We start from the raw sequence: 23,304 nt of genomic DNA, 5'->3' as shown, positions 1-23,304 counted from the left end.
TCACCATGGCCCTCCAACAACAGGGGCTGAAGTACATATGGGGCCACCCCTTCAAATTGATTGTGAGAAAGGACGAACAATCTCATATACTCCTGCACCCGTCGGAGATGGGCCCCTTTGCCGACTCGCTGGGGGTCCAACTACTGCAACAAACCCCCGCCTTCCGTCCGGATACTAGACCCCGTTCTCCTCGTCCATCTAGAAAGAAAAGATCACAACCGCAGGAACTGGAGGCCGGCCACGCATCGCAGGACTGGTTACCACAACACTTCCCTGAACCCAGCATTACCCGCACCAAGATGCCACTCACCACGACCCTGCACGTCTCATCAGCTACCCTGCTACACAACGGACACCCCCTCCGAGGAACAAGCTCAAGCCACCTGCATCGAACTTTACTCCTGTGCTGGGGTCTGACCCGGACTGCTGCACGTGGACCCAGCAGAGCAGTGCACCCTAGCTCACCACACCGCTACCCAGGCAAAAATACCACGTCGGCCCCAGACGGCTTATCTACTGTGCCTAAGACAAGGAACTCTCCCATGGACTCTGACAAGTAACAGCAAGTATACCGAGAATATTTTTTTTTTTTTTTTTTAGGGGAGAAGAGGGGGGACCTCAGGGACTTGGGAACGGGACTGGCCAGACCGGCATGATCCATTCTGCAAAATCCCCGGGCTACTTGGGAGGTACATCCCCTGTGCTCACCTTCTGGCCTACCCCCCCCAGCACATACCCAGGGCCGACCTCTTTACACCTCTGGCCTCACCGTCCCCCCACACGCACAACTTAGGCCTAATAATAAGGACAGGAGCATGCTATCACCTGCCCACGACCTTCCTTAGGTCAGCAACCTCAGCAACCAGGGCCACGGGGCAGTATGGAAGAACCGGTAGCACACATATAAGTTCCATTTTCAGACCCTAACCCCTCCACTAGCAGTATAACTTTACCATAGCACTATAGAAAGAGAGGGGGAGGAAAAGATCCATCTATACATGTTCATATTAAGATTAATAAATTTAATTTTAAAGGGGGAAAAAAAGAAAGAAAAAAAAAAAAAAAACGGGGGGAAAAAAAAATAAAAACAGAAACAAATAAATAAATGAAATATAAAAAATTATATATAAAAAAAAAAATTAAAATAAAAAAAATAAAATAAAAATATCATAAAAAAATATTATCATAAATATATAAAAAAAAAAAAAAAACCAACTATATACACATAACAGATTAAACGAAACCACGATAACAAGACGTGACAAAGCAGGGAAACCATATAGCATAGGAGTGAGGGAAAGAGGGGCAAAAATAGACCCCTAGATGTACCTCTACCTAGGGGACTGAGACATAACTACCCCCATACGCAACCTCATTGACGCAGAACTCCCTAACCCCTACCCTCACCGCTCCTACGTCTGCACAATACCTATACGCATTACTGCGGGTAAATGCAACCCATAACTCCTACTTGTTCAATGTTGTTAATTGCTGTTCAATTATGTTTTTGCATGCTTTTCTTTTCATGTTTGTTCTAGTCCGGACTAGCACGTCATCCCCAGACGGTGGATACATGGTACTTGAAACGGGACTGACCCCCACGTCAACGACGCTCCTCACGGACAACCAACCCCGCATCGAGACATCCACCCCGGACGCCAACTGACTTCTATTCCCCACTTGTGACTCTACAGAGGGACCACTCACGGCTCCACCTAAGACCAATATCCTGAGAAACCCTCAACCGTGAGTGTAACACATAACTGCGTGCTGCTGGGGGGAGGACGAAGGGAACGTGAAAAACTTCCTCCTCTCCCCCCCAGACTCACACGAACGCCCACGACAGGGCACAACATACCTACATCCCCCACCCCTCAGGCTACACTAACACCCCCCCAAACAACACCACCTGGCAGGTAACCCATAAGACCAGGGACTCTACAAACCCGACTTCCCACACCCGCACCCACCCGAAACGTAGACCCCCCCCGCCCCTCCCCGGTCCCACAACCCCCCCCCTCGCGACTAACCCACTCCGAACCCCCATACCCCCATCACCTGAAATGCCTAGGTCACTCTCGTGCATATCACTCAACTGCAAGGGCCTCAACAACCCAGCTAAAAGACACCAACTCATGAGATGGGCGACCCGCTCACGAGCGGAATTAATCCTCCTCCAAGAAACACATTACGTTGACTCCAGACCCTTCCCTTTACGTAACAAACACTACACCACATGCCATCTAGCTAACTCCTCCCACGGTAAACACAACGGAGTGGCCATACTGATCCACAAATCCTGTCCAATCCACTTCACGCGCACTATCCCGGACCCCCAGGGCAGATACCTCACCATAGTGGGTCACCTAGGGACCCAAAAATACGCAATCACCTCCATATACGCCCCCAATACTCCTGATCCATCCTTCTGGTCGACCCTCATAGCACATCTAAAACTGTTCAGCTCCCACCACCTGGTTGTAGGCGGAGACTTCAATGCGACTATGGCCCCAGAAATTGACCGACAACGCCCCACACCCCACACGAACAGACCCACCCCCCATCCCACGAGAGTGGATAAGTTGCTCTCAAACTTCGCACTCCGCACAAACCTCCATGACGTATGGAGACTACAACACCCCAACACCCTGGACTTCTCATTTTACTCGCATCCCCACATCTCATACTCCAGAATCGACATGTTCCTAATCTCCCCTTCCCTGCTACCTCAGATCACAAACTCAAACATAGGCACCATCGCATGGTCAGACCACGCGGAAATCTCCCTTGAAATGGACATCCCCATAGCAACCAGATCCTGGACCTGGAGATTAAACCCCACTCTACTGCAAAACCCAAATATCATGAGAGACACACGCACAACCATAGAAAACTACTTTACCGAAAACACGAACTCGGTCGCTTCATCTAGCTCACTATGGGCAGCACACAAAGCGGTGGTTAGGGGCACACTGATTGAACAGGCAACCAGGCTCAAAAAACAGAAGCTCCAAGAATTAGAACACCACATAACCTCCCTGAGGACCGCCTCAGCCCAACACAAATTAGACCCCTCCTTAGACAAGCTAGCACAAATAAAGACCCATCAGCAGGCTATCAAAACCTTCATGGTCAAGGACTCCCAAAGGGCGCTTCTGTGGACTAAACAACCCTATTATGATAAATCCAATAAAGCGGACTCGCTCTTAGCCCGCAAACTCCGCCAAAGAGCACAGGCCAAACGTATCGACAAAATTGACTCCCCAGGAGGCACCACGCACGCCACCCCCGACCGAATTGCCGCCACCTTTGCCAAGTACTACACGGAACTCTACGACCATAGAACACATCCTAAACACAATCAATCCCACCCGACAGACCCCCAAGACATAGACTCTTATCTCCGAGACATCCCCCTCCCTGCACTGTCCGAAGAAACTAAACAGCGCCTCACCTCACCCATCACAACGGAAGAAATTGCCCTCATAGTTAAATCACTCAAGCCTCATAAATGCCCGGGCCCGGATGGCTTTACGGGCCAATACTACAAATCATTCTCGGCTGCCCTTCTTCCACACCTTGCCTCACTCTACAACTCGCTACTCCAGGGAGAGACTCTACCCTCAGATATGCTTAGATCAAACATTAGCTTAATTCCGAAACCAAACAAAACACTCACCGACCCAGGCCACTACAGGCCGATCTCCCTCCTCAATGTGGACTTTAAAATCTTCACGAAACTCCTGGCGAACCGCATCCAACACTCCCTACCCAAATTAATCCACCCCGATCAAGTGGGATTTATCCCATCAAGACAGGCCAATGATAACACCAGACGCACTCTAGATCTCATATGGGTAGCAACACACCGGAAGATCCCGACCCTCCTCCTGTCCATGGACGCCGAGAAGGCATTTGACCGCCTCCTCTGGCCTTTCCTTTTCGCCACCCTCAAAAAATTTGGCTTCCCCGATCCCCTGATTGAGGCCCTGTCCTCCCTCTATAATAACCCATTGGCCACCCTCCTCATACCCAACTCTAGCCCAACATCGATTACGATTAAAAATGGAACCAGACAGGGATGCCCCCTCTCCCCGCTTCTCTTCGCCCTCTCCCTTGAACCCTTCCTACAAAAAATACGCGACTCCCCATTAATCACCGGCATTACGGTGCGACAAAACGAATACAAAATATCAGCCTATGCTGACGATATCCTCCTCACACTTACAAACCCACTCCAATCCATACCCCCCCTACTGGCACTACTGGACGAGTACGCAGCAGTCTCTGGGTACAAATTAAACCTAGACAAAACCGAATCACTCCCAATCGGGATCCCAGAGAATGACCTGAAAGACCTACGACGCTCACACCCCTTTAAGTACAACGACATCAGCATCCCGTACCTCGGCATACTCCTACCGGCCAACCCCGACTCCACGTATGAATTAAACTACCCCCCCTTAATCCACAAAGCCTACACAGACCTCCAGACCTGGAACACCATGCCTATCTCATGGATGGGGAGGATAGCCTCCATTAAAATGAACTTACTCCCCAGATTCCTGTACCTATTTCAAACCCTACCCATCCCTATCTCCCGAAAGGACTTCAAAGCACTCCAAACAAAAATCGACAACTTCATTTGGTCTAACAAAAAACCCAGAATACGGAGATCCACAATGTACAAAACCACGAAAACAGGGGGGCTGGGACTCCCCAACTTCCTACACTACTTTCAAGCAGCCCAACTGACACAAATACAACACCTACATGCCCCCCCAGGTCTAAAATTATGGGTAGACCTCGAACACGACCTGATGGGTAGAGACCACCCCTCACTGCTCCTCTGGGTCCCCAAACAGTCCAGACCCACCACTCCACAAACGTCCCCAGCCCTCAACACCTCTTTTCAGGTATGGGATAAGACCACACCGAAAATCCGACTTATCAACTCCCCCTCACCCCTAACCCCAATCCTAGGAAACAACCAATTTCCCCCCGGGATGAATCCCCGAGACTTCGCACATTTCGAGGACAACGGTCTCTTCCGTTTCTACCACTTCTTTCAATCCAACCAGCTGCTCCAATTCCCAGATCTGCCCCGGCACACGCCGCTCACTACTTTTGACTACTTTCGGTACCTCCAGATCCGCAGTTTCCTACAACACCCCCTCCACTCCTCCACGGCCACCGCTACCCTGACCCAATTCGAACGAGACTGCTTGCATTCTCCGATACGCAGAGGCCAAATCTCCTTCATTTACCTACAACTAAACTCTTCCTCCCCGACAGAAGCACTCGCATACACCAAGGCGTGGGAAAGGGATATTGGCCCCCCACTGACCCGTCAGACTGGTCGGCAATATGGGAGGCAACTGCTTTCCTTACTATATGTGTAAACCATAGGGAACAGGCCTATAAAACGCTCCTCAGATGGTACCTGACGCCCCTAAGGTTGAAACAGATGAAATGCTCGACCACTGACGAATGCTGGAAGGGCGGCGGGTCTCAGGGTACCTATATTCACGCCTGGTGGCATTGCCCCCACATAACACAACTCTGGACAAAAGTGGCAGACCTTACATCAGCTCTCCTACACACTAAGATTCCACTAGACCCATGGATCTGGCTACTATCCAAACCCCACACCCCCCTATTCAGGGCACAAAACAAACTACTCGCCAAGATCGCCTTAGCCACGCGTCGCACAATCGCCGAACAATGGGGCAACAAACACATTCCCACCCTGGACACAACCATCAGGAAAATAGAGGAAGCCAGGGAGATGGACAATCTATCGGCCCTACTCCACGACACAACCCACCACCACAACAAAATATGGGACCCCTGGGTCATTTATAGACTGACCCACCCTTAAAAATTCTCCCAACTCCGGAAGACAATCGCCCCGATCCCCTCCCCCACAAACCCTCCAAGATATCACTGCCCAGACCTTCCCTAACCCCCACACGCCTTCACCAGACTACTGGTAAATGTACCATCAATAGTAGCCCCACTCCATACTAACACCTCAACCCCCCCCTCACACAGCTACCGACTCTCAATCGGAATCAACGGCAATACGTCCCCCCCCACAACACCGACCCCTCACCACCCGAAACCCACAAAGGGCGAACACCCCCACCCCCCTCCCTCCCAAACTCTCACCACGAAACCCTCACCCCCCCAAGCAAGCTCCTGACCCGAAGCGCCCATCACAGAGCACTGACTTAGACAGATCAAGGCCTATCCACTGAACCAACTCCGCACCATGACGTGAGGAACGGGCCTCATGGAGACCATAGAGACCTACGAACGTAAGCGCAACCCCCCCCCACCTTCCCACCACCCTACCCGTCCCTGTAATCCCCCCTAGACGTACAAGGTACTAGCCCATATACACGCCCACTGACTTACAGCCCACCTCCTGAACATTCCGGAGAACAGCAGCCAACGTTTCCGCGGAAGACTATCGCTAATGACACCCGATACACCAACCACAACTATCTCAGTCTCCTTATCCCCAATCCGGAAATGCCAAACCGTAACTCACCTGAATATAAGGACAGTACTTGTACCCCTCCCCTCCCTTATACTGTATCCTGCAATAACAGTTGAAAACTTTGAAAATAAGGATTGTACTTGTACCCCCCCTTTTTTTTATTCTGTATCCTTCATTAACAGCTGAAAACTTTGAAAATAAGGATTGTACTTGTACCCCCCCCCCCTTTTTTCATTCTGTACCCTGCATTAACAGTTGAAAACTTTGAAAATAAAGAATTTTGAAAAAAAAAAAAGTAACCATCAAAATCATCAAAAAAGGATTCAGTAAAAGAAACCGTCAGGCATGATGGCTGAGTGAGTCTATAAGAGTAGGAGCACAGATATGAGCATGGGGAATGCACTCAAATGACATTTCTGCAGCTGATGAACACAGTACCCAGTACATGTGACATGCTACAAATGCCAATGCTTAAATTTAAATCTTTATCCATGTAAAAAAAAAAAAAAAAAAAAATGTGGGGTACAATTGTATAAAACTGGATACATGTAATTGGAATTGACGCTTTAATACTTATGAAACTTTGCTATACTGTCAGGACATACTTTAGGAATAAATAAATCAATCTCAGTGTATTTATGTACCTCTTTCTTTTTTAATGATCTTAAAGGAACAGTATTCCAATTGCTATAGTATTCTAGTAACAAGTTAGATGACCGCCTCCCCAAATGAAATAAAAAAAACAAACAACTTTTACTCACCTTTCTTACCCTGGCGTTTCAGTCTCTGTTAAAGGGACACTATAGTCACCTGAACAACTTTAGCTTAATGAAGCAGTTTTTGGTTCTCTACACATTCCCAGTTTGGTAAATAACGCTGTGGGGTGACTTGTAGTGAATCATAAACTGAATTGCAACATGTAGGCAACAATTTTGCAATGAATGTTTGCCACAATTCACTAATTAGTGAATAAACCCCACATGTGCCTTATTTTAAACCTAACAGCGTACTGATAGAAAGAAACAAAACGCAAATTTACAACATTTCTAAACATTTTACTCAACAGCAAATGGAAACAACTTTTTCCTTCAGCTGGTTTAGCTAGTTTAATTCCATGGGATGTCTCCTACTAATAAGTAAATTCACCCAGGAGGTTCTCACCAAAAGGATGTCTTTAAGAACATTTTCATCACAGAGAGGAAGTGCACCTGGGGTTTCCTTGGCAACATCAGAGGCTCCGGATGACAGAGTTGTGCTTCCTGGTCTGCCTCTAGCACTGTTCAATTGAAAAAAAATTAAAGAAATTTAAAAAGTAAATATTCCTGTAAGAATAAGAAACAATCTTAATACCCATTTCCCCAGATTAAGCAATGAATAAATATTTGTTTTATGTTATCCTTTTCTTTAAACACAATGTGCATTGGCCACACATATAAAACATGGGTGCAATGTTGAATTACTATTATTATTATTATTTATAAAGCGCCAACAAGTTCCGTAGCGCTGTACAATGGGTGGACTAACAGACACATATTTGTAACCAGACAAGTTGGACGCACAGGAACAGAGGGATTGATGGCCCTGCTCAATGAGCTTACATGCTAGAGGGAGTGGGGTATAGTGACACAAAGGGAAGGGTAGGGTAGAAAAGTAGGTTGCTAGGATAGTGTTCATTGAGGGCTTAGTGTTTTGTTTTGATGACAATTTCAGGAGAGGAATCAGGGTGCTGGGAGGGAAAGCTGTTCACAGTTTAATTGATATGCTTTCCTAAAGAAGTAAGTTTTCAAAGATTTTTTGAAGGAGTGGAGACTGGGTGTAAGTCTAACAGAGAGGGGAAGGGCGTTTAATGGGAACAGTGCAGCCCTAGAGAAGTCTTTAAGGTGAGCATCAGAGGTAGGAGTACGAACAGAGGTTAGACGTAGATCTCCGGCAGAGCGTAGGGGCCTAGATGGCACATATTTCTGGATCTTAAATGAGTCCTATATCTAACTGAAAGCCAGTGTAGGGACTGACAAAGGGGGGAGGCATGGGAGGTGAAGGCAGACAGGAAGATGAGCCTCGCCGCCACATTCATTATAGACAGTAACAGGGCAAGTTGGGAACACGTAAGGCCATTGAGAAGCGGATTACAGTAGTCAAGGCGAGAGAGGATAGCAGTATGGACCAGCACCTCTGCCGTATCAGGCGTTAAATAGGGTTGAATGCGCGCAATATTTTTGAGATGGAAGCGCCAGGATTTGGCGATTGATTGGACATGAGGGGCAAAGGAGAGGTTGGAGTCAAAGAGAACACCTAGGCAGCTAGCCCTTAGAGGTAGCGCCATTGACTTTGAGGGACACAGACAAGGGAGTAGGAACACTTGAGTGAGGGAAGACCAGTTTTGGACAGGTTCACTTTAAGGAAATGAGCAGCCGCCCAGTTGTAAATAGCAGACAGGCAGTCAGAGACACGAGTCAAGAGGGCTGGTGAGAAATCAGGGAGGACAGATAAATTTGCGTGTCATCCGCATAGAAATGATACTGGAAGCCGAAGGAGCTGATGAGTTTACCAAGGGATACAGTGTAGATTGAAAACAATAGGAGGCCAAGGACAGACCCTTGGGGAACACCAACAGAGAGGGATTGGGGAGAAGAGGCAGAGCCAGAGAAAGAAACACTAAATGAGCACTGGGAGAGGTAGCATGTTGCATCATTGTAACATTATCTTTACCAGCGGTTTTCGACATTCACTGGCAGATAGTTGTGTGAAATGTATCTACATGTTAAGGTTACATGTTATAGTTTATTCATTAGGAATTGTGGAGAATTTATAAAGATATCACAAATCTTGGGAATCAATGAAACTGGAAACATTATCTTCTCTAAATCTGATTTAATTAATCTGGCCTAAAATGTATCTCCTTTTTAACGTTTCATAATTTCCAGTTTAGTGAATATATCCCAATGCATTAACAGAAACATTAAACAAAAAAAACTCAATAAACACCAAACTGTCAAATCACAATGAGTGATGAGAGAGAGGATCTCCAGATAGCAGTTTACAGGACTCTATGTAAATACTGTTTTATTGGGGAGAAGGCGTCAAAACGGTGATTCGTGGGACACCAGATCAAAAAAGGTGATACACGCTAAAGGCATTTATTAATTCACCATAGCAGATTGTAAAGGCTTATATCTCGTTAGGAAATATGGACTTATGTGATATTTGAGCGCCCCTATAGTTTTAGACTTTCTCAAATAAATACATAATTTCCAACATCTTTCTATAATCCACGTTCTACATACCCCAGAGCTTTTTGCTTTACCAGATGTCTTTCGTTAAAGTTAATCCGTTCAAACAATTCCCTCACAGTAAAATGAGAGTCACTGACACGAGGGAGAGAATCTTAGATAAAATTACTTTATAAGATTAAATAAAATGACAAATTCTGTGTTCCTATCCACCTGGATATCATTGGATTCAGTAATCCTAACAAGTTACGTATTAAAGCTTCTCATACACCTAATGCACAAAGGGTTTAGACACTAAACATAGAATTATAGTGAATTAAAAGTTAAAATACAATGTAGTCCATATATAAATATTTATATATATGTAGTGATTATAGCTGGCTTGGAGATTTTGTTTTACAAATCATCTGTTGTTGCCTGTCAATTTCTATTCAGTTTTGGATTCACTGCATTTTTGGTGTTTATTGGTTTTCCAAGACGATGGCGTTTATTAACTAAACAATTCTTCAAAAGAAAAGAAAAATAGAAACTTGCATAAAGTTCATTCAAGAGCTTCAGCAGAAGTTGGCACTGTATAAATAATAATAATTTAATTTAAAAATATATATATTTCTATATGAAATTAACAGGTTTAAGCTCTAAGGAAGTTTAAACGCTTTATATTTGGTTTAATCCTTGGAGTAAAATAAATGATTAAATCTGTGAAAACAGATTGCATTACTCCAAGTTGATAAATAAAGAATGCAGGGATTAAATGCAGGGATTTTAACCCCTTAAGGACCGAATTTCTGGAATAAAAGGGAATCATGACATGTCACACATGTCATGTGTCCTTAAGGGGTTAAGAGAAAAGTCAGTGTTCACATTACAGCCTAGGGACACCTCTTAGTGGCAGTCACTCAGATAGTCACTGGGAGGTGCTTCCTGGGTCAGCGCTGCACAATATGCAGCACTGACGTTCAGCATCTCCAAGCCCTGCATGGAGGAGCTGAACTTTAACCATAGAGGTGCATTGAGTCAATGTGTCTCTATGAGAAGGAGCTGATTGGCGCAGCCTCCCAATGTAATCATATGGGAAAGCACGTGCAGGGCCAGCTGCGGCACTAGAAAAAGGTTAGCAAAATCACCTTTTTAATTAGAGGTAAGGGGGCAAGAGGACTAAACTGTTATTTAGACATATAGTGTCAGGAATACAACTATAGTGTTCCTTAAAAGCACAATAAGTGATATGGAAAACAGTACATTCTATAACAGTTCCTCTTCACATATCTTGCAGTTTATATCATGTTCCAGCAGATCCCAGTTACCTTCTCTTAGCAGAATCCGAGCTGTATACTGCACTTCCAGGTAAACTTCTACTGTATCTTCTTTGGGGTGTCAAGTTTGCAGAAATCAGTCTCTGTCGAGCTGAAGAGTCTCTCGTATACACTCTAGTTGAGAGTACAGGTGGACCGCTTTCAATCGGCTAAATACATCAAGAAAATCTATTAAAAATACTCAATAGAGAATAAAGCTAAAAATATATCCGTGTTTTAGGTAACAGGCTGAAGTTACAATTTCTAGATTTAGATACTGTGGACAAAAAATTATAATAATTAAAATGTCTATTAACTAATTTGGCACATATGTATCCACAAATACAAAATCCAAGAGACAGGGTTATGCACTAAAGTGTGAACTGTCTGATATTCATAGTGATTTCACAAAAAAAATATTTCCAGTTTGTTAATTTTGGGTTTTTCGTTTTTTTTTTTTTGTTTTTTTGTTTTTTTTACTCCATCCTTACATACCATGAACAAATAATGAATATACCTTTGCTTTGTTTGATCACACTTCATATTAACAATTGTTTAAATATTTTCTTTTTTTTTTTTTAACAAGGATTTCTTTTTAATTCGAAAATGTTAAGGAACATAACCCATCCATGAAAGGATGTATTGAATTTATTTTTTTATACATCATTTAGTGTTTTTAGGGAATAAGGCAGTACAGGCAATATTACTTCCTAGATGGTAATTCTGTGTGGATATTGACATGCCTATGGGCTAGAACAGGCATAGACAACCTCCGGCACTGCAGATGTTTTGGACTACACCTCCCATGATGCTATGCCAGCATTATGGGTGTAAGAGCATGATGGGGGATGTAGGCCACAACATCTGGAGTGCCAAAGGTTGCCTAACCCTGGGCTAGAAAGCCTAGGGGCCCTTGAGCCCTTTAACAGTATGCCCCTCTCCAGAGAGTTAGAGAATAAGGGAGAGTATGTACTGAAGCACAAATGGGCAAAGGCACAGAAAATGTTTCAGAAGATCTCAGCTAGTTTTAATGTTGACAGTTTTGATGGACATATGTTGATAGGTAGATAGATACACTGGTAACTTGACTAAATCTTTATACATCATACTTACTGGAGGAACCGAGGTAGTGATTTTTGGCACACATGTTTTTGGCCTTAAAGGTAACAGTGTCACTGTCTGTGCAAAGGGGTCCGCGTCTCTTTTTGGCCTTAGCTGCCGATCATACCAAAGTTTAAGGTCGGCATCGACATTCTGAGCGAAGGAAGAATCAGCCAGACAAAATCTAGGTCCCCTTAAAAAAGAAACAAGCTTTAAATGCAAGTCCTTTAGCATATGGGATTATCTAAAAATGCTTTGTACTGAATAATATACATGCAGCAATCACTGGACTGCGATTGCAAACCTGCTGTCCCCTGGAGCAGAGTATACAGTTACACCAGGACAATAATTAACTGGGCCTATATGAAGGAATCACCACATCCAAAAGTAAAAGTTATACAGACAGTTCCACCACTTTACAGGGACACTATAGTCACTAAAACAACTCTAGCTTATTAAAGCAGTTTTGGCCTATATAATATGCATCTGCAGTCTCACTGTTCAATTCTCTGCTATTTAGGAGTTAAATTACTCTGTTTATACAGCCCTAGTCCCAACTCCCTGCATGTGACTTGCAAAGCCTTCCTAAACACTTCCTGCAAAGAGTAATCTAATGTTTCTACTTCCTTAATTGCAAATTGTTTAATTTAGATTTTTCTCCTCCTCTGTTAATAGATGCCAGACCCTGGAAAAACCTCCCGTTTGTAATTAAAGTTCAATTTGCAGAGCAGGAGATAAAACCCTTTAAAGCAAGTAACATTTTGTTTTCATGTAGCCTGTGTCCATCGCAGCCAGGGGAGGTGTAGCTACAGCTGCATAAATAGAAACAAAAGTAATTTAACTCCTAAATGGCAGAGATTTGATCAGTGAAACTGCAGAGGTATGATCAATACACCAAAACTGCTCCATTAAGCCAAAGTTGTTTTGGCGACTATTTTATCCCTTTAACCAGCTTTGAAACTGCAGAGCATTATTGTGGCGTTTCCAGAACTTTATCAAGCCTCACGTGTCTAAGGATTATTTAATCCTATGTACATGTGACGCACAGATCTTACCAGTACAGGAGAAGAGGTTTCACGACCTCCGTCTGGACATTTTGTAGATGCATCACTTTCCACCGGTTTGTATCAAAAAGCTCCAGTTTTTGCAACACTTCGGCATTAACATAATGCTCTCCAGTGGTCTCCAGGTACAATCTTTTCATCTTGTTAAGGTGGCTTAAAAATAAAAAGGAGAAAAATATATTACAATATTACAGGACTTAATCTAATGACTGTTCTTATCAGATTAACTAAAAGCTTTAAGCATTTCAATATAAAATGTATGAATGCATGTAACATAACGAATTTACCGATACTGATACTGTACTGCCTTTTAACTGTTAATATTGTTTAGGTTTACAGTCATTTATAATCATATTGCTGTTCCCGATTCTGCGAGACCTGCGTGTCTCCTATTTTGCTATCCCATTGCACTGTTGTACATTTTCGATGACACAAATAAAAGCCGTTTGAACATCAATATACAATGTAGGCTGTCATATTTCAACTGCGTATTTGTGTTAAAAATTCAAAAAACACACACAAGTGACAGGACTTCCTTTTTTTTTTTTTTTAAATATACTCAAGCACGTACATACCTCTGCTGTCTTTTTATGTCTTTTATTGCTTGCAGCCGTTCAATGTCCATCCACAACCACAAGAGTCTCTCTCCAGAGGTTCCTTTAAGAAAAGCTTTAAACCTTTCAAACTCCCTTCGGCTGTTGATGTGAACATTTCCTTTCTTATGGGTCGAGATAGCCAGAACGCCTCGTTCATCAATCTCAGATTCTGCGTCCTCTTCTTCAACGCTTATTTCCGAGCTTCTGGAACTAATGGAAGCAGGTTCCGTACTTGGTGAATCCATGACTGTTACCCGAGATAAGGTGTGAATATCAACGTCCTCTGTAGTCACCACACGTGGCTCTCTATTCAGTTCTGATACTGCAGATTTTGTAATACGGTCAGTGTAGAAAAGAACAAACTCGTCTAGTGTTTGAAAGACAGGCTCTTTTTGGCTTTGGCCATCTTTCAAAAGTTTTGATTTGTCTTTAGACTCTTTTTTACTGTCATTACCTTTGTTCCATTTAGGCTCAATATGGAGTCTAACAGGTGTGGCACATGGAGAGGGTGCTATGGATACAGAATATTCTTCATCGTCTCTAGAATCACTACCGAACCTATCTGGAGTCACAGGCAACTTCTGGTGAAGGCTTGAGTTGTGTTTGTTAGATATACTTTCCTCATAATTCCCATCCGTATCTAATCAAAATAAGATATTGAGCTAATTACATTAAGGCTAAAGAGTGAAAATAGTCTAGGTACATTTTTAATTTAACTGAACAACTGAACAATTTTGTGTTATTAAGCTCATTTGGGCAGGGCCCTCTTCACCCACTGTTCCCGTATGTCAAATATGTAATGTTGGAATTAAATGTTTGTCGTTTACTTATGAAACCGCCCTCCTCTATATAAACAATTGTAATAATTATAACAAAGAATCCAGTTGTTGTGGTCAGTTTACATACGCCTGAACACTCACATTGTTTTTTAAAATTAATTTAACCTTCTATTGATGGAAAAGGCAGGTTTGATGCCCATTTAATGAGATGTGGCAAGGCTCTATGTGATGTGTCCATGTGGCATTTAGAGGTTTACAAACATATTGATATTCAAAATATTTTCAGCCTAAGGTTCCTGAGAATGGATTGCAGTGCTAAATGACTATCCAAGAATTAATTTTTAGTTACAGATGCTCGTCTTTACTTCCTTCGTACTATGAATGAATCTTAATCAAGCAGTGATCTCATCCCAAATTATGTTATTAGTCAAAGATTTTGGGATTTAGGAACTTCCTGGAAACAACCAATGGTAATACAATATTTCCTCATTTTCCTTTCCCTGAGCACTGGGATTTTGGTAATTACATGTATTTACACTATTTCCCAAATCCCATGGATCTTTGTTGGATAGCAAGCAAGGAAAAGGGCACATATCACCTGGCAAATGGGGAGAACTTGCTCAAAGATTAAGTGGTTCTAGTATCAAACTCAGAAATTTCTATCCATAATATATTGTCAGGTTCTACCCCTACATCCATGTTCTGTCACTTCTAAATAAGTAACAAAAACAAGGACAGAGATAAACATTTTACATTTATTTATTTAATATCCATACAACTTCCTCAAAGGATTACAAGCTAAAAAATGGCAACCATTGTAGAGTACAACTGGTGGCTCTTGGGTTCTAAAACCCTAGGATACTGATGGAAAACATTGGCAGTGCAGTTTGTGAGCTGTTTCACCCATGATGGTCTGCCAGCTTATAGGGGATCTCCAAACACTAAAACCACTACATAATGCTGTGATTATAGAACCAGGAGCATGGGTGCAGGAAGCAATGAGGATGGTGGAATCAATCCCCCCCCACCTCCAACAATAATACAGGGCGGAATGATGTGGAGGATTTCTCCCCTAACATGATAGTGTAGCTTTAAACATCAAACATGTTACTGGTTAAGAAAGATGAGAATATAACATATATAAAGTAGTGGTTGTGGTGGTTAGAGTCCCCCTTTAAAGCCTACAGGTAAATGTGAAATGTATTTCCAAATTATCCACATTATTAAAGTCAGACCACTAAGGAACGTTTTGCCTATGTACACTGTGCTCCCGGAGGCTTTTACTGTATATAAATAATTACATTGTATATAAATAATGACACATTGTCCCATACCTTGACTACCATTTTGTGTGCTGAGAAATGTTTCACTGCTACTTGCTGATCCCCAGGCAACTGGACGATTGAAGGAATTTCTCACTGCGGTCAGCTCACTTTGTCTTGCCATAGTGAACCACTCCTTTGTCTGAGTAAATGAGGCCTGTAAAAACCAATCGTAAAGTTATCCAACTTAGAGGCATACTGTTACACTATCCAACAACTCTTAATAGGAAGAAGACAGGCTTTGTTTAAAACCAAAATGTCTTTTTAGTCTCTCGCTAACTGACAAAGTTATTTACTAAAGTGTGAATTCAAAGTGAAGTTTAAACAAATTTAGTAAGAACCAGGAGAATTTAAACACTACAGAATGGCACACCCATTTTCCAGACTTTACCTGACCCAGAGACACATAGAACTTTCTCATGATTTCCTCATCTTCTGTCTCCTCGGGTGGAGAAGCACTTCTCAATTTCCTGCGTACCCACGGCTCGTACTTTGGGTCAACGTACAACTTCTCACCGACATTTTTCACTTGTACTTGTGACATTAGCTTGGCCAGCCTGAACATATCACACATTGAGAAAATTAAGTAAAAATAGTGAACAAATAGATTGTGTCTGGTTTATATACGATATCAAGAAATAAAGCAGTGGTGATTTTCAGTGTGGTTAGCAATTAATAACAAAACATATTATTCACAGGCCAAGACATGGAGAGATAGGGTGCTTTTTTTTTTTTTGTCCCCGCTGCCAATACACGTTCTATTACCGCGCTTTCAAATTTCCAGTGAAATGAAGAGATTTAGTAAAAACTAATTTGTACAAAAATGTGCCTGGGGGCTGAATGTGTTCTCCACAAGGAGTCTCCATCATCGGCCCTCCAAATGTTCCAGAACTATAAGAATTAATGGAGTTGTAGTGCAACAACAGTAATTCCCCAACTTTTTAAAAGTGATGTCCTATATAAATAATGTTTGATATTTTCTGTTATCGTGGTGTATGCTCTATTTTCAGGTTGGTGTACTACAGCAAGACATCACACTAAATGTGCAATATCACATTACTTTACACATCATTTTAATTTTAGCCTTTTTGCTTTTCAACTACTCTGATGAAGTTTGCACTGTATGGTTTATATTTACTATGTAGTGGCAACTTGTGGTTGCAATGTTATTTGAAAAAGATTCCACTGAGCTTTAAAACATTTATGTGCACAAACTCAAATCCAAATTCCCCAAGTTAATGGCAAAGTAACACACAGACAAACTCAAAGACAGCCCAAGTGAAATAAGATACTGCTATAGATATCTAGAATGCCTGAGAGGTACAAACTTGTTCAGCTTATTCTTAATGTAGTATGTGAAATCATGCTTGCATTACTTTAAGTCTTCTTACTATTCTAATAAAGTATACATTTTTGAAATCACAGACTGTATTTCAGACATGTAGCTAGCTGGTTTTGATGTACCTGTACTCAAAATAGCAGTCACTTTTAAGAAAAGCAGGTACCCTTTCCCTCTTGATCCACTGTACTCCTTGCTCACGATTCAGGCACTGTAATAAAATGAACTGACGTCAATGAGATTTAATGGGCCAGCAATGCCTTAATATATATTTGTCATTTGCACAGCAAGTACTCAATGTATTGCTATTGATCACATGTCCCTAAAAACCAAATAAATAAACTGCAAATACATGCACGCTCCATAATGTTTACATATATTTTTCAATTGCACTAAACATTATTTTTATAAGCCATATATACATTTGTTTATTGATTGATAAAATATTTTACCAGAAAGTATACATTGAGATTTCTCTTGTTTTCGAGTATGTCCTGGCCCCACAAACAGTGCATTGTTACAATGGGGTACATCATAATATTACTGTAACGAGAATATACCCCTACACGCAGGATCCAGCCAAACAGAAGACAGCACAGAGGAGAGATACATCTACCGGACCTTAGAGTGGCCGGACTCGACGTAATAGGAGAAGTACAGAGTCAGGAACGATCCGAGGTCAAGGGCACAAAGAGACAGCGTAAACGAGAACTAGCCGGGGTCTGGTACACAGGAATCAGCAAGCCGGCAAACAGAACAGACAAGGATAAAGCGAAAACGAAGTCAGAATACAAAGCCAAGGTCAAATACGGAGAAACACAACTGAACACAACAAGCACTAAAGGGAACCGTAGCAGAAACCACGATAGGGCAAGGAACTAAGGGAAAAGGGTAAGTATAAGTAGCCTTCAAACTAATGTGATTGGCTCCTGTCACTTCCACACCCCCAAAAGGTAAGTGTATGGGGTGATTGGCATGACAGGAGCCAATGGGAGCCTTTTTGCAATTTAGGCTCCCACTGTCTCTTTAAGAGCGCGCCCGAGACTCGCGGCGCGCTCTTAGCTGCAGGCGGGACACGTGACCGCATCTCGCGGTCACTGCCCGTCTTCCTGTCGGATGAGCCGCGCGCGGCTCATGCAGCCGCAGGACCGCGCGCGTCTTGAAGAGAGGACCGCGGCCGGCCCCCGGATAAGGTAAGTAACGCTACAATTACACTGTATCACTGTCCCAATATCGATAAATGGACTGTGAGCTATGAGTATCACAGTGAAGAGACTGATGCCATATCGTACCATAACATTGTATTTGTTGTCTATACTTATGTTGGTGATAGAGGATTTCTTTGCTTTGAAACCAGTTACACTTCTGGTAGCAGCATAGATGTTATCTGGAGGCTGGTGTTTCCGTAACAATTCTTTCATTTGTTGTATGAGACGCTCCGGCTCTTTATTTGTAACTTCAAAAATTCCAAATGTTTTATTGAACTTGATTGCATCAGCAAAGGTCTGTGAAATCAAAGAGATAATAAGATATATGTGTCAGATAATCCAACCATGTGAACTAAGATTCAATATAACATATAACAGGTAATGCTCAGCTAGCGCTGCCATGAATGAACACCTGGCGGGATCGGCAAGATGTGAGAAAGGGTAAGTTTTAGCATCCAGGGGCCACTCACAAATCGTGGAGGGATGAGCGCTAGGGGGACACATGTAAAGACTAGGTGAAGGGGAGAAGGGAAACTGACCGAACCGCTTTAAGCTAAAAATTTACTTTTTTGTCCCCATCATCTTCTGAACATGAATAGCTCCCTCATCACTACAGCGATATCTCCATGGCAAATCCACATCATATGAAATGCACAATGCCCCTAACACCCTGTAAACTATACAAATATAGTAAACTATTAGAATTGCATAAGGGTTTAGGAAGGAAACCCCTCAAAAGGTGACAGATACAAATTGATTTGAAAGTTTGAGAAACACTCCACACATCTGGAACACTAACTTGCTGAAGTGCTTTATATGAGAAGAGTGTGTCTTCTCTTTTTTGCTTCACAAAATCTACAGATTTCGATATAAATTGGCACCTTTATATGAACCTTGTTCCACCCTCTGACTGTTAATCAGGCAACAGGTCCAGTAATTTCCTGGAGGCTAACCTCAGTGGAGATAAACTCAAAAAGCAGCAGTTGCCCAGAGCACTTGCCTTGCAAAAGACTTCACATTGAGCTGCATTGGGAAGTCTGTGATTGGACAGTCACAGAAAGTCTGGGAGGAGTTAGAAGGGGAGGGCTTGCAAAGGCTGCAGACAAGAGATCTGTAGCTTTAGCAAGATGTTTTCATATGTATACACCCCAATAAAATAAAAAAAAAAGCATATTTAAATGTAAGCATGTTTTTTTATTGGGAATATATCTATTAAACAGTGATTTTTTTATTTTTATTTTTTCATTTTTTTATTATTTGGGCTGTGGAGTGTCTCTTTAATGTATTTTCTCTATTTGTGTTCCTAAATGATGTGAAATTAAATTCACTGAATTATTAGTATCCTACATTAATTTTGTAAAATATGTAAAAATTTGTATCAAACATAATAGAAAAACAATATTGCCATCTAGTGATGATTTTAAGAAATGTATAAGTTTTAAGTAAGACAATAACTGCCTGATTTAAAGTTAGTGTATATGAACCGAGAAATATATATATCACTAGCAAAGTATGCGTTATATGTATAAAGTGCAACTTAGGTGTTTCTGCTTCTATAGAATAGTAATTTGTACATATGACACATTGGAATTTGTTTACTGAACACTAAATAACAGAGGACAGAAAATCAATTTAGACTAAAATAGTCGAGTTAGGACTGTAGCTGAGTTGAAGAATTTTTCATTAAAATATATTTTAGCATAGAAGTTCCGATTTGGTTTTTAATTTCACTAAATTTCAGTGCACACTGAATAGCCCCCTATGTCTATACACCTGTAACAGGTAACTCAGTGCTTCAAGAAATGTTTTAATCTGATTAAACAAGATTATATGAAAGAATTAAAAATGTGCACCAGTTTTTGGAAAGCATCCCTTAAAATCATTGAAGTGGGAGGCTTTGTCTATTATGTAAACATAAAATAAAGGATGTAAACAAGACGAGGCATAAGATAAGTCCTCCGTTTTTAATTTTTAAATATTTTGCTAAATCCTCTTACATTGTCTATGAGAAGCATTTGATTGGTTGTTGTCCAGGACAAGAAGAAACAAAGGTCAGGTAGGTTAAGGTATGTCAGCTCAGACAATTAGGGAGAGAATTTTGAATAATTAATAACTGCATTTTAGTCTGAGCATTCTGTTTAATCTAAATAGAAGCATTTACGTTTGAGAATACTTTATATGTAAAAGTATACTTTCTATTAAAATAAATAAGCAAAATATAACAATTTTACTAGTGCAACCATTTAAATGATCGCTACAGGTTTGGGATCAACCTCCTTTTTAATGCATTAGGGAACTGTATCTTTAAACTCTGTTTACAATTAGACTAATTGCTACCATTATCCATTATTATTCCTAATACTTAATACTAAAACTTAAATACTTACAGGAAGACTTAGGAATTCATTGAAGTACTCTACAAGCAAGTCATCTATTGCTAAGAAGTCCTCCTGGAAAAACGGAAAAGCAAATGCATTAACTGATGAGCCAACAGACTACAAAAATAATTTCAAGTTGAATATCTGACATCAGAATTGGCTAAACCAAAGTTCCTTCATCACCCATATTTAAAGCCCAGGCTGCAGCCTAGCTTGGTTGATGTCCTGGTCTTAGTAAATGACACCCATTTTCTAAGAACATCTGCTGCTTTTTTAGAAAATGCGTTGGAACCAGGCCACCCTTCATTCTCAAAGTTTTTAATAAAGGTTATTTGTTTCTGTCAGATAGTACTGCCCGGGTTCTAAACCCAAGATCGAATTGTCAGGAATTCAAAGTAAATTTCAAATTCCAGAGCAACATATCTGAACTAAACATATAGCTGACTTGGTAAAAAATATCTGATTGAGCTTATTTTTTAACTTCATTGTGAATTATAGACAATTCACATTCAGGGCTGGTTTTTGAGATATAGCTGCTCTAAGCTGTCGCTATTAACACCAGTTAGTAGCAGCTACTAATTTCCCACTGGCTTCCAACCTAGTCACTATTTTTACCACTTCACCGCCAATATTGTCCGCTCCCAGCCTACACATAGCTCGCCATTCACAAATGGGGTGAAATATACGTATATTTCCCCAGCCGTTTTGTCAGTGGGGAGTTACTGATAGTTACTGATCCTGATAGAGAACATCAGAAGTCTTAGTACAGGCTTCCCCAAACCCTGGCCCTCCAGATGTTGCAGAACTACAACTCCCATGATTCTCAGCCTAACTATTTAATTCTTAGAATCATGGGAGTTGTAGTTCAGCAACATCTGGAGGGCCGGAGTTTGGAGTGAGTAGATGGGATGAGCTGACTGGCACTGGATAAAGCAGTATGGGTTTAAACTGTCCTTTAACAGGTGTGATGTCTCCAGGGATTGGCCCTCCCTTTCTGGAGCACCCTACAGGAAGTATTCCACTTTTTTATCTTTTGTTTTCTTCCAAACAACTGTTGTTGGATAAATGTGCATGGCTGACGTGCTACTACTGTCATGTGTGATCCTACAATATTGTATGATAGTTCTGAAATGACAGGCCAGCATTAGGAACTCATAGGCAGGTTTGGTTGCACTGTCAACATTTTTGTAATTTAGTAAATATAACGAATTACTGTGCCACGTCCCTTCTACGCAATCAGACACCTGTAGATGATTGAACCCATTTCCAGTGGACTATCAGACTTACTTTGAAAACGGAAGTTGTTTTCAGGCTCGTTTAATAGCATTACTTATTATCCGTGCGTGTAGTGACAGGATAAACATTTTTAATTGTAAGATAAGCTCACTTGGGTCCCCTAGCAACAAAGCCCTGCCGTATACATCACCTAGAATCTTGGAGGAGTGTGAAATGTTTTCTTTATGCACATATTGTGCAATAGCTTCAACAATTCAAATGAATGAAGTGACGTAATAACCAAAAGCACGAGATGTGAGCTTTGTTCTTATTGTGAAGAAGACAAAAGGTTTGCTGGTTCACATACTGTGTATGGCTATGAAACCTGCACGCATTATATTCAGTCATACATTAAAAAAACGTTACCTTTTAACCCCTTAAGGACCAAACTTCTGGAATAAAAGGGAATCCATGTCATGTGTCCTTAAGGGGTTAAAGGACCACTTTAGTGCCAGGAAAACATACTCGTTTTCCTGGCACTAGAGTGCCCTGAGGGTGCCCCCACCCTCAGGGACCCCCTCCCGCCGGGCTCTGGAGAGAGGAAGGGGTTAAACTTACCTCTTTTTCCAGCGCCGGGCGGGGAGCTTTCCTCCTCCTCTCCATCTTGATCGCGACGTCATCGGCTGAATGCGCATGCGCGGCAGGAGCCGCGCTCGCATTCAGCCGGTGGCATAGGAAAGCATTTACAATGCTTTCCTATGGACGCTTGCGTGCTCTCACTGTGATTTTCAGTAAGACAGCCACTAGAGGTTTAGGAGGCTGGATTAACCCTCAGTATAAACATAGCAGTTTCTCTGAAACTGCTATGTTTATAAAAAAAAAAGGGTTAATCCTAGAGGGACCTGGCACCCAGACCACCTCATTAAGCTGAAGTGGTCTGGGTGCCTAGAGTGGTCCTTTAAAGGTAAAGAATCTATTCTCCCCTTGGTTTCAAATGAACCCTGTTCTTGTCTCCTTAGTGTCCCACAATAATACAATCATTGAAAAGATCAACATGCATTGTACATACTGCAGGGCAATCCTTTTTATGCGTTTTCAGAAATATGATGAAATTATATGTGTCCCTGAAAACAAATTGTATATGGTAACCCTAGGTATGGGTCTACCATCTCTCTCAAATAAATCACTATGTCATGTTTCTTTATACCAGCTTCTTAATGGGGATTTATGCCCAGCATAGTTGCATATTTAGCTCCCTTAATGAAAAATGAA

General features: G+C 41.9%; 2 protein-coding genes across 2 annotated transcripts in view; one reads left to right on the top strand and one right to left on the bottom strand.

The window, feature by feature from the left end:
* The window catches only part of POLR2K (RNA polymerase II, I and III subunit K), a 153,090-nt gene that overhangs the window by 53,340 nt on the left and 76,446 nt on the right, over positions 1-23,304 (top strand). The window lies entirely within an intron of this gene.
* Positions 1-23,304, bottom strand: part of RGS22 (regulator of G protein signaling 22) — a 110,279-nt gene that overhangs the window by 79,800 nt on the left and 7,175 nt on the right. The window contains exons 3-12 of the mRNA XM_063451206.1: positions 20,827-20,889; positions 18,524-18,736; positions 17,357-17,442; positions 16,284-16,449; positions 15,905-16,049; positions 13,771-14,431; positions 13,187-13,348; positions 12,144-12,324; positions 11,043-11,200; positions 7,667-7,781 (exon numbers count right to left, since the gene is read on the bottom strand). Coding sequence (XP_063307276.1) covers positions 7,667-7,781; positions 11,043-11,200; positions 12,144-12,324; positions 13,187-13,348; positions 13,771-14,431; positions 15,905-16,049; positions 16,284-16,449; positions 17,357-17,442; positions 18,524-18,736; positions 20,827-20,889 — 1,950 coding nt within the window. The remainder of the gene's footprint in view (positions 1-7,666; positions 7,782-11,042; positions 11,201-12,143; positions 12,325-13,186; positions 13,349-13,770; positions 14,432-15,904; positions 16,050-16,283; positions 16,450-17,356; positions 17,443-18,523; positions 18,737-20,826; positions 20,890-23,304) is intronic.

The sequence above is a fragment of the Pelobates fuscus genome, chromosome 4, assembly GCF_036172605.1.
Source record: "Pelobates fuscus isolate aPelFus1 chromosome 4, aPelFus1.pri, whole genome shotgun sequence".
In the NCBI taxonomy this organism is placed as follows: domain Eukaryota; kingdom Metazoa; phylum Chordata; class Amphibia; order Anura; family Pelobatidae; genus Pelobates; species Pelobates fuscus.
The sequence above is the reverse complement of the archived record's forward strand: the minus strand, read 5'-3'. Positions and strand labels throughout refer to the sequence as shown.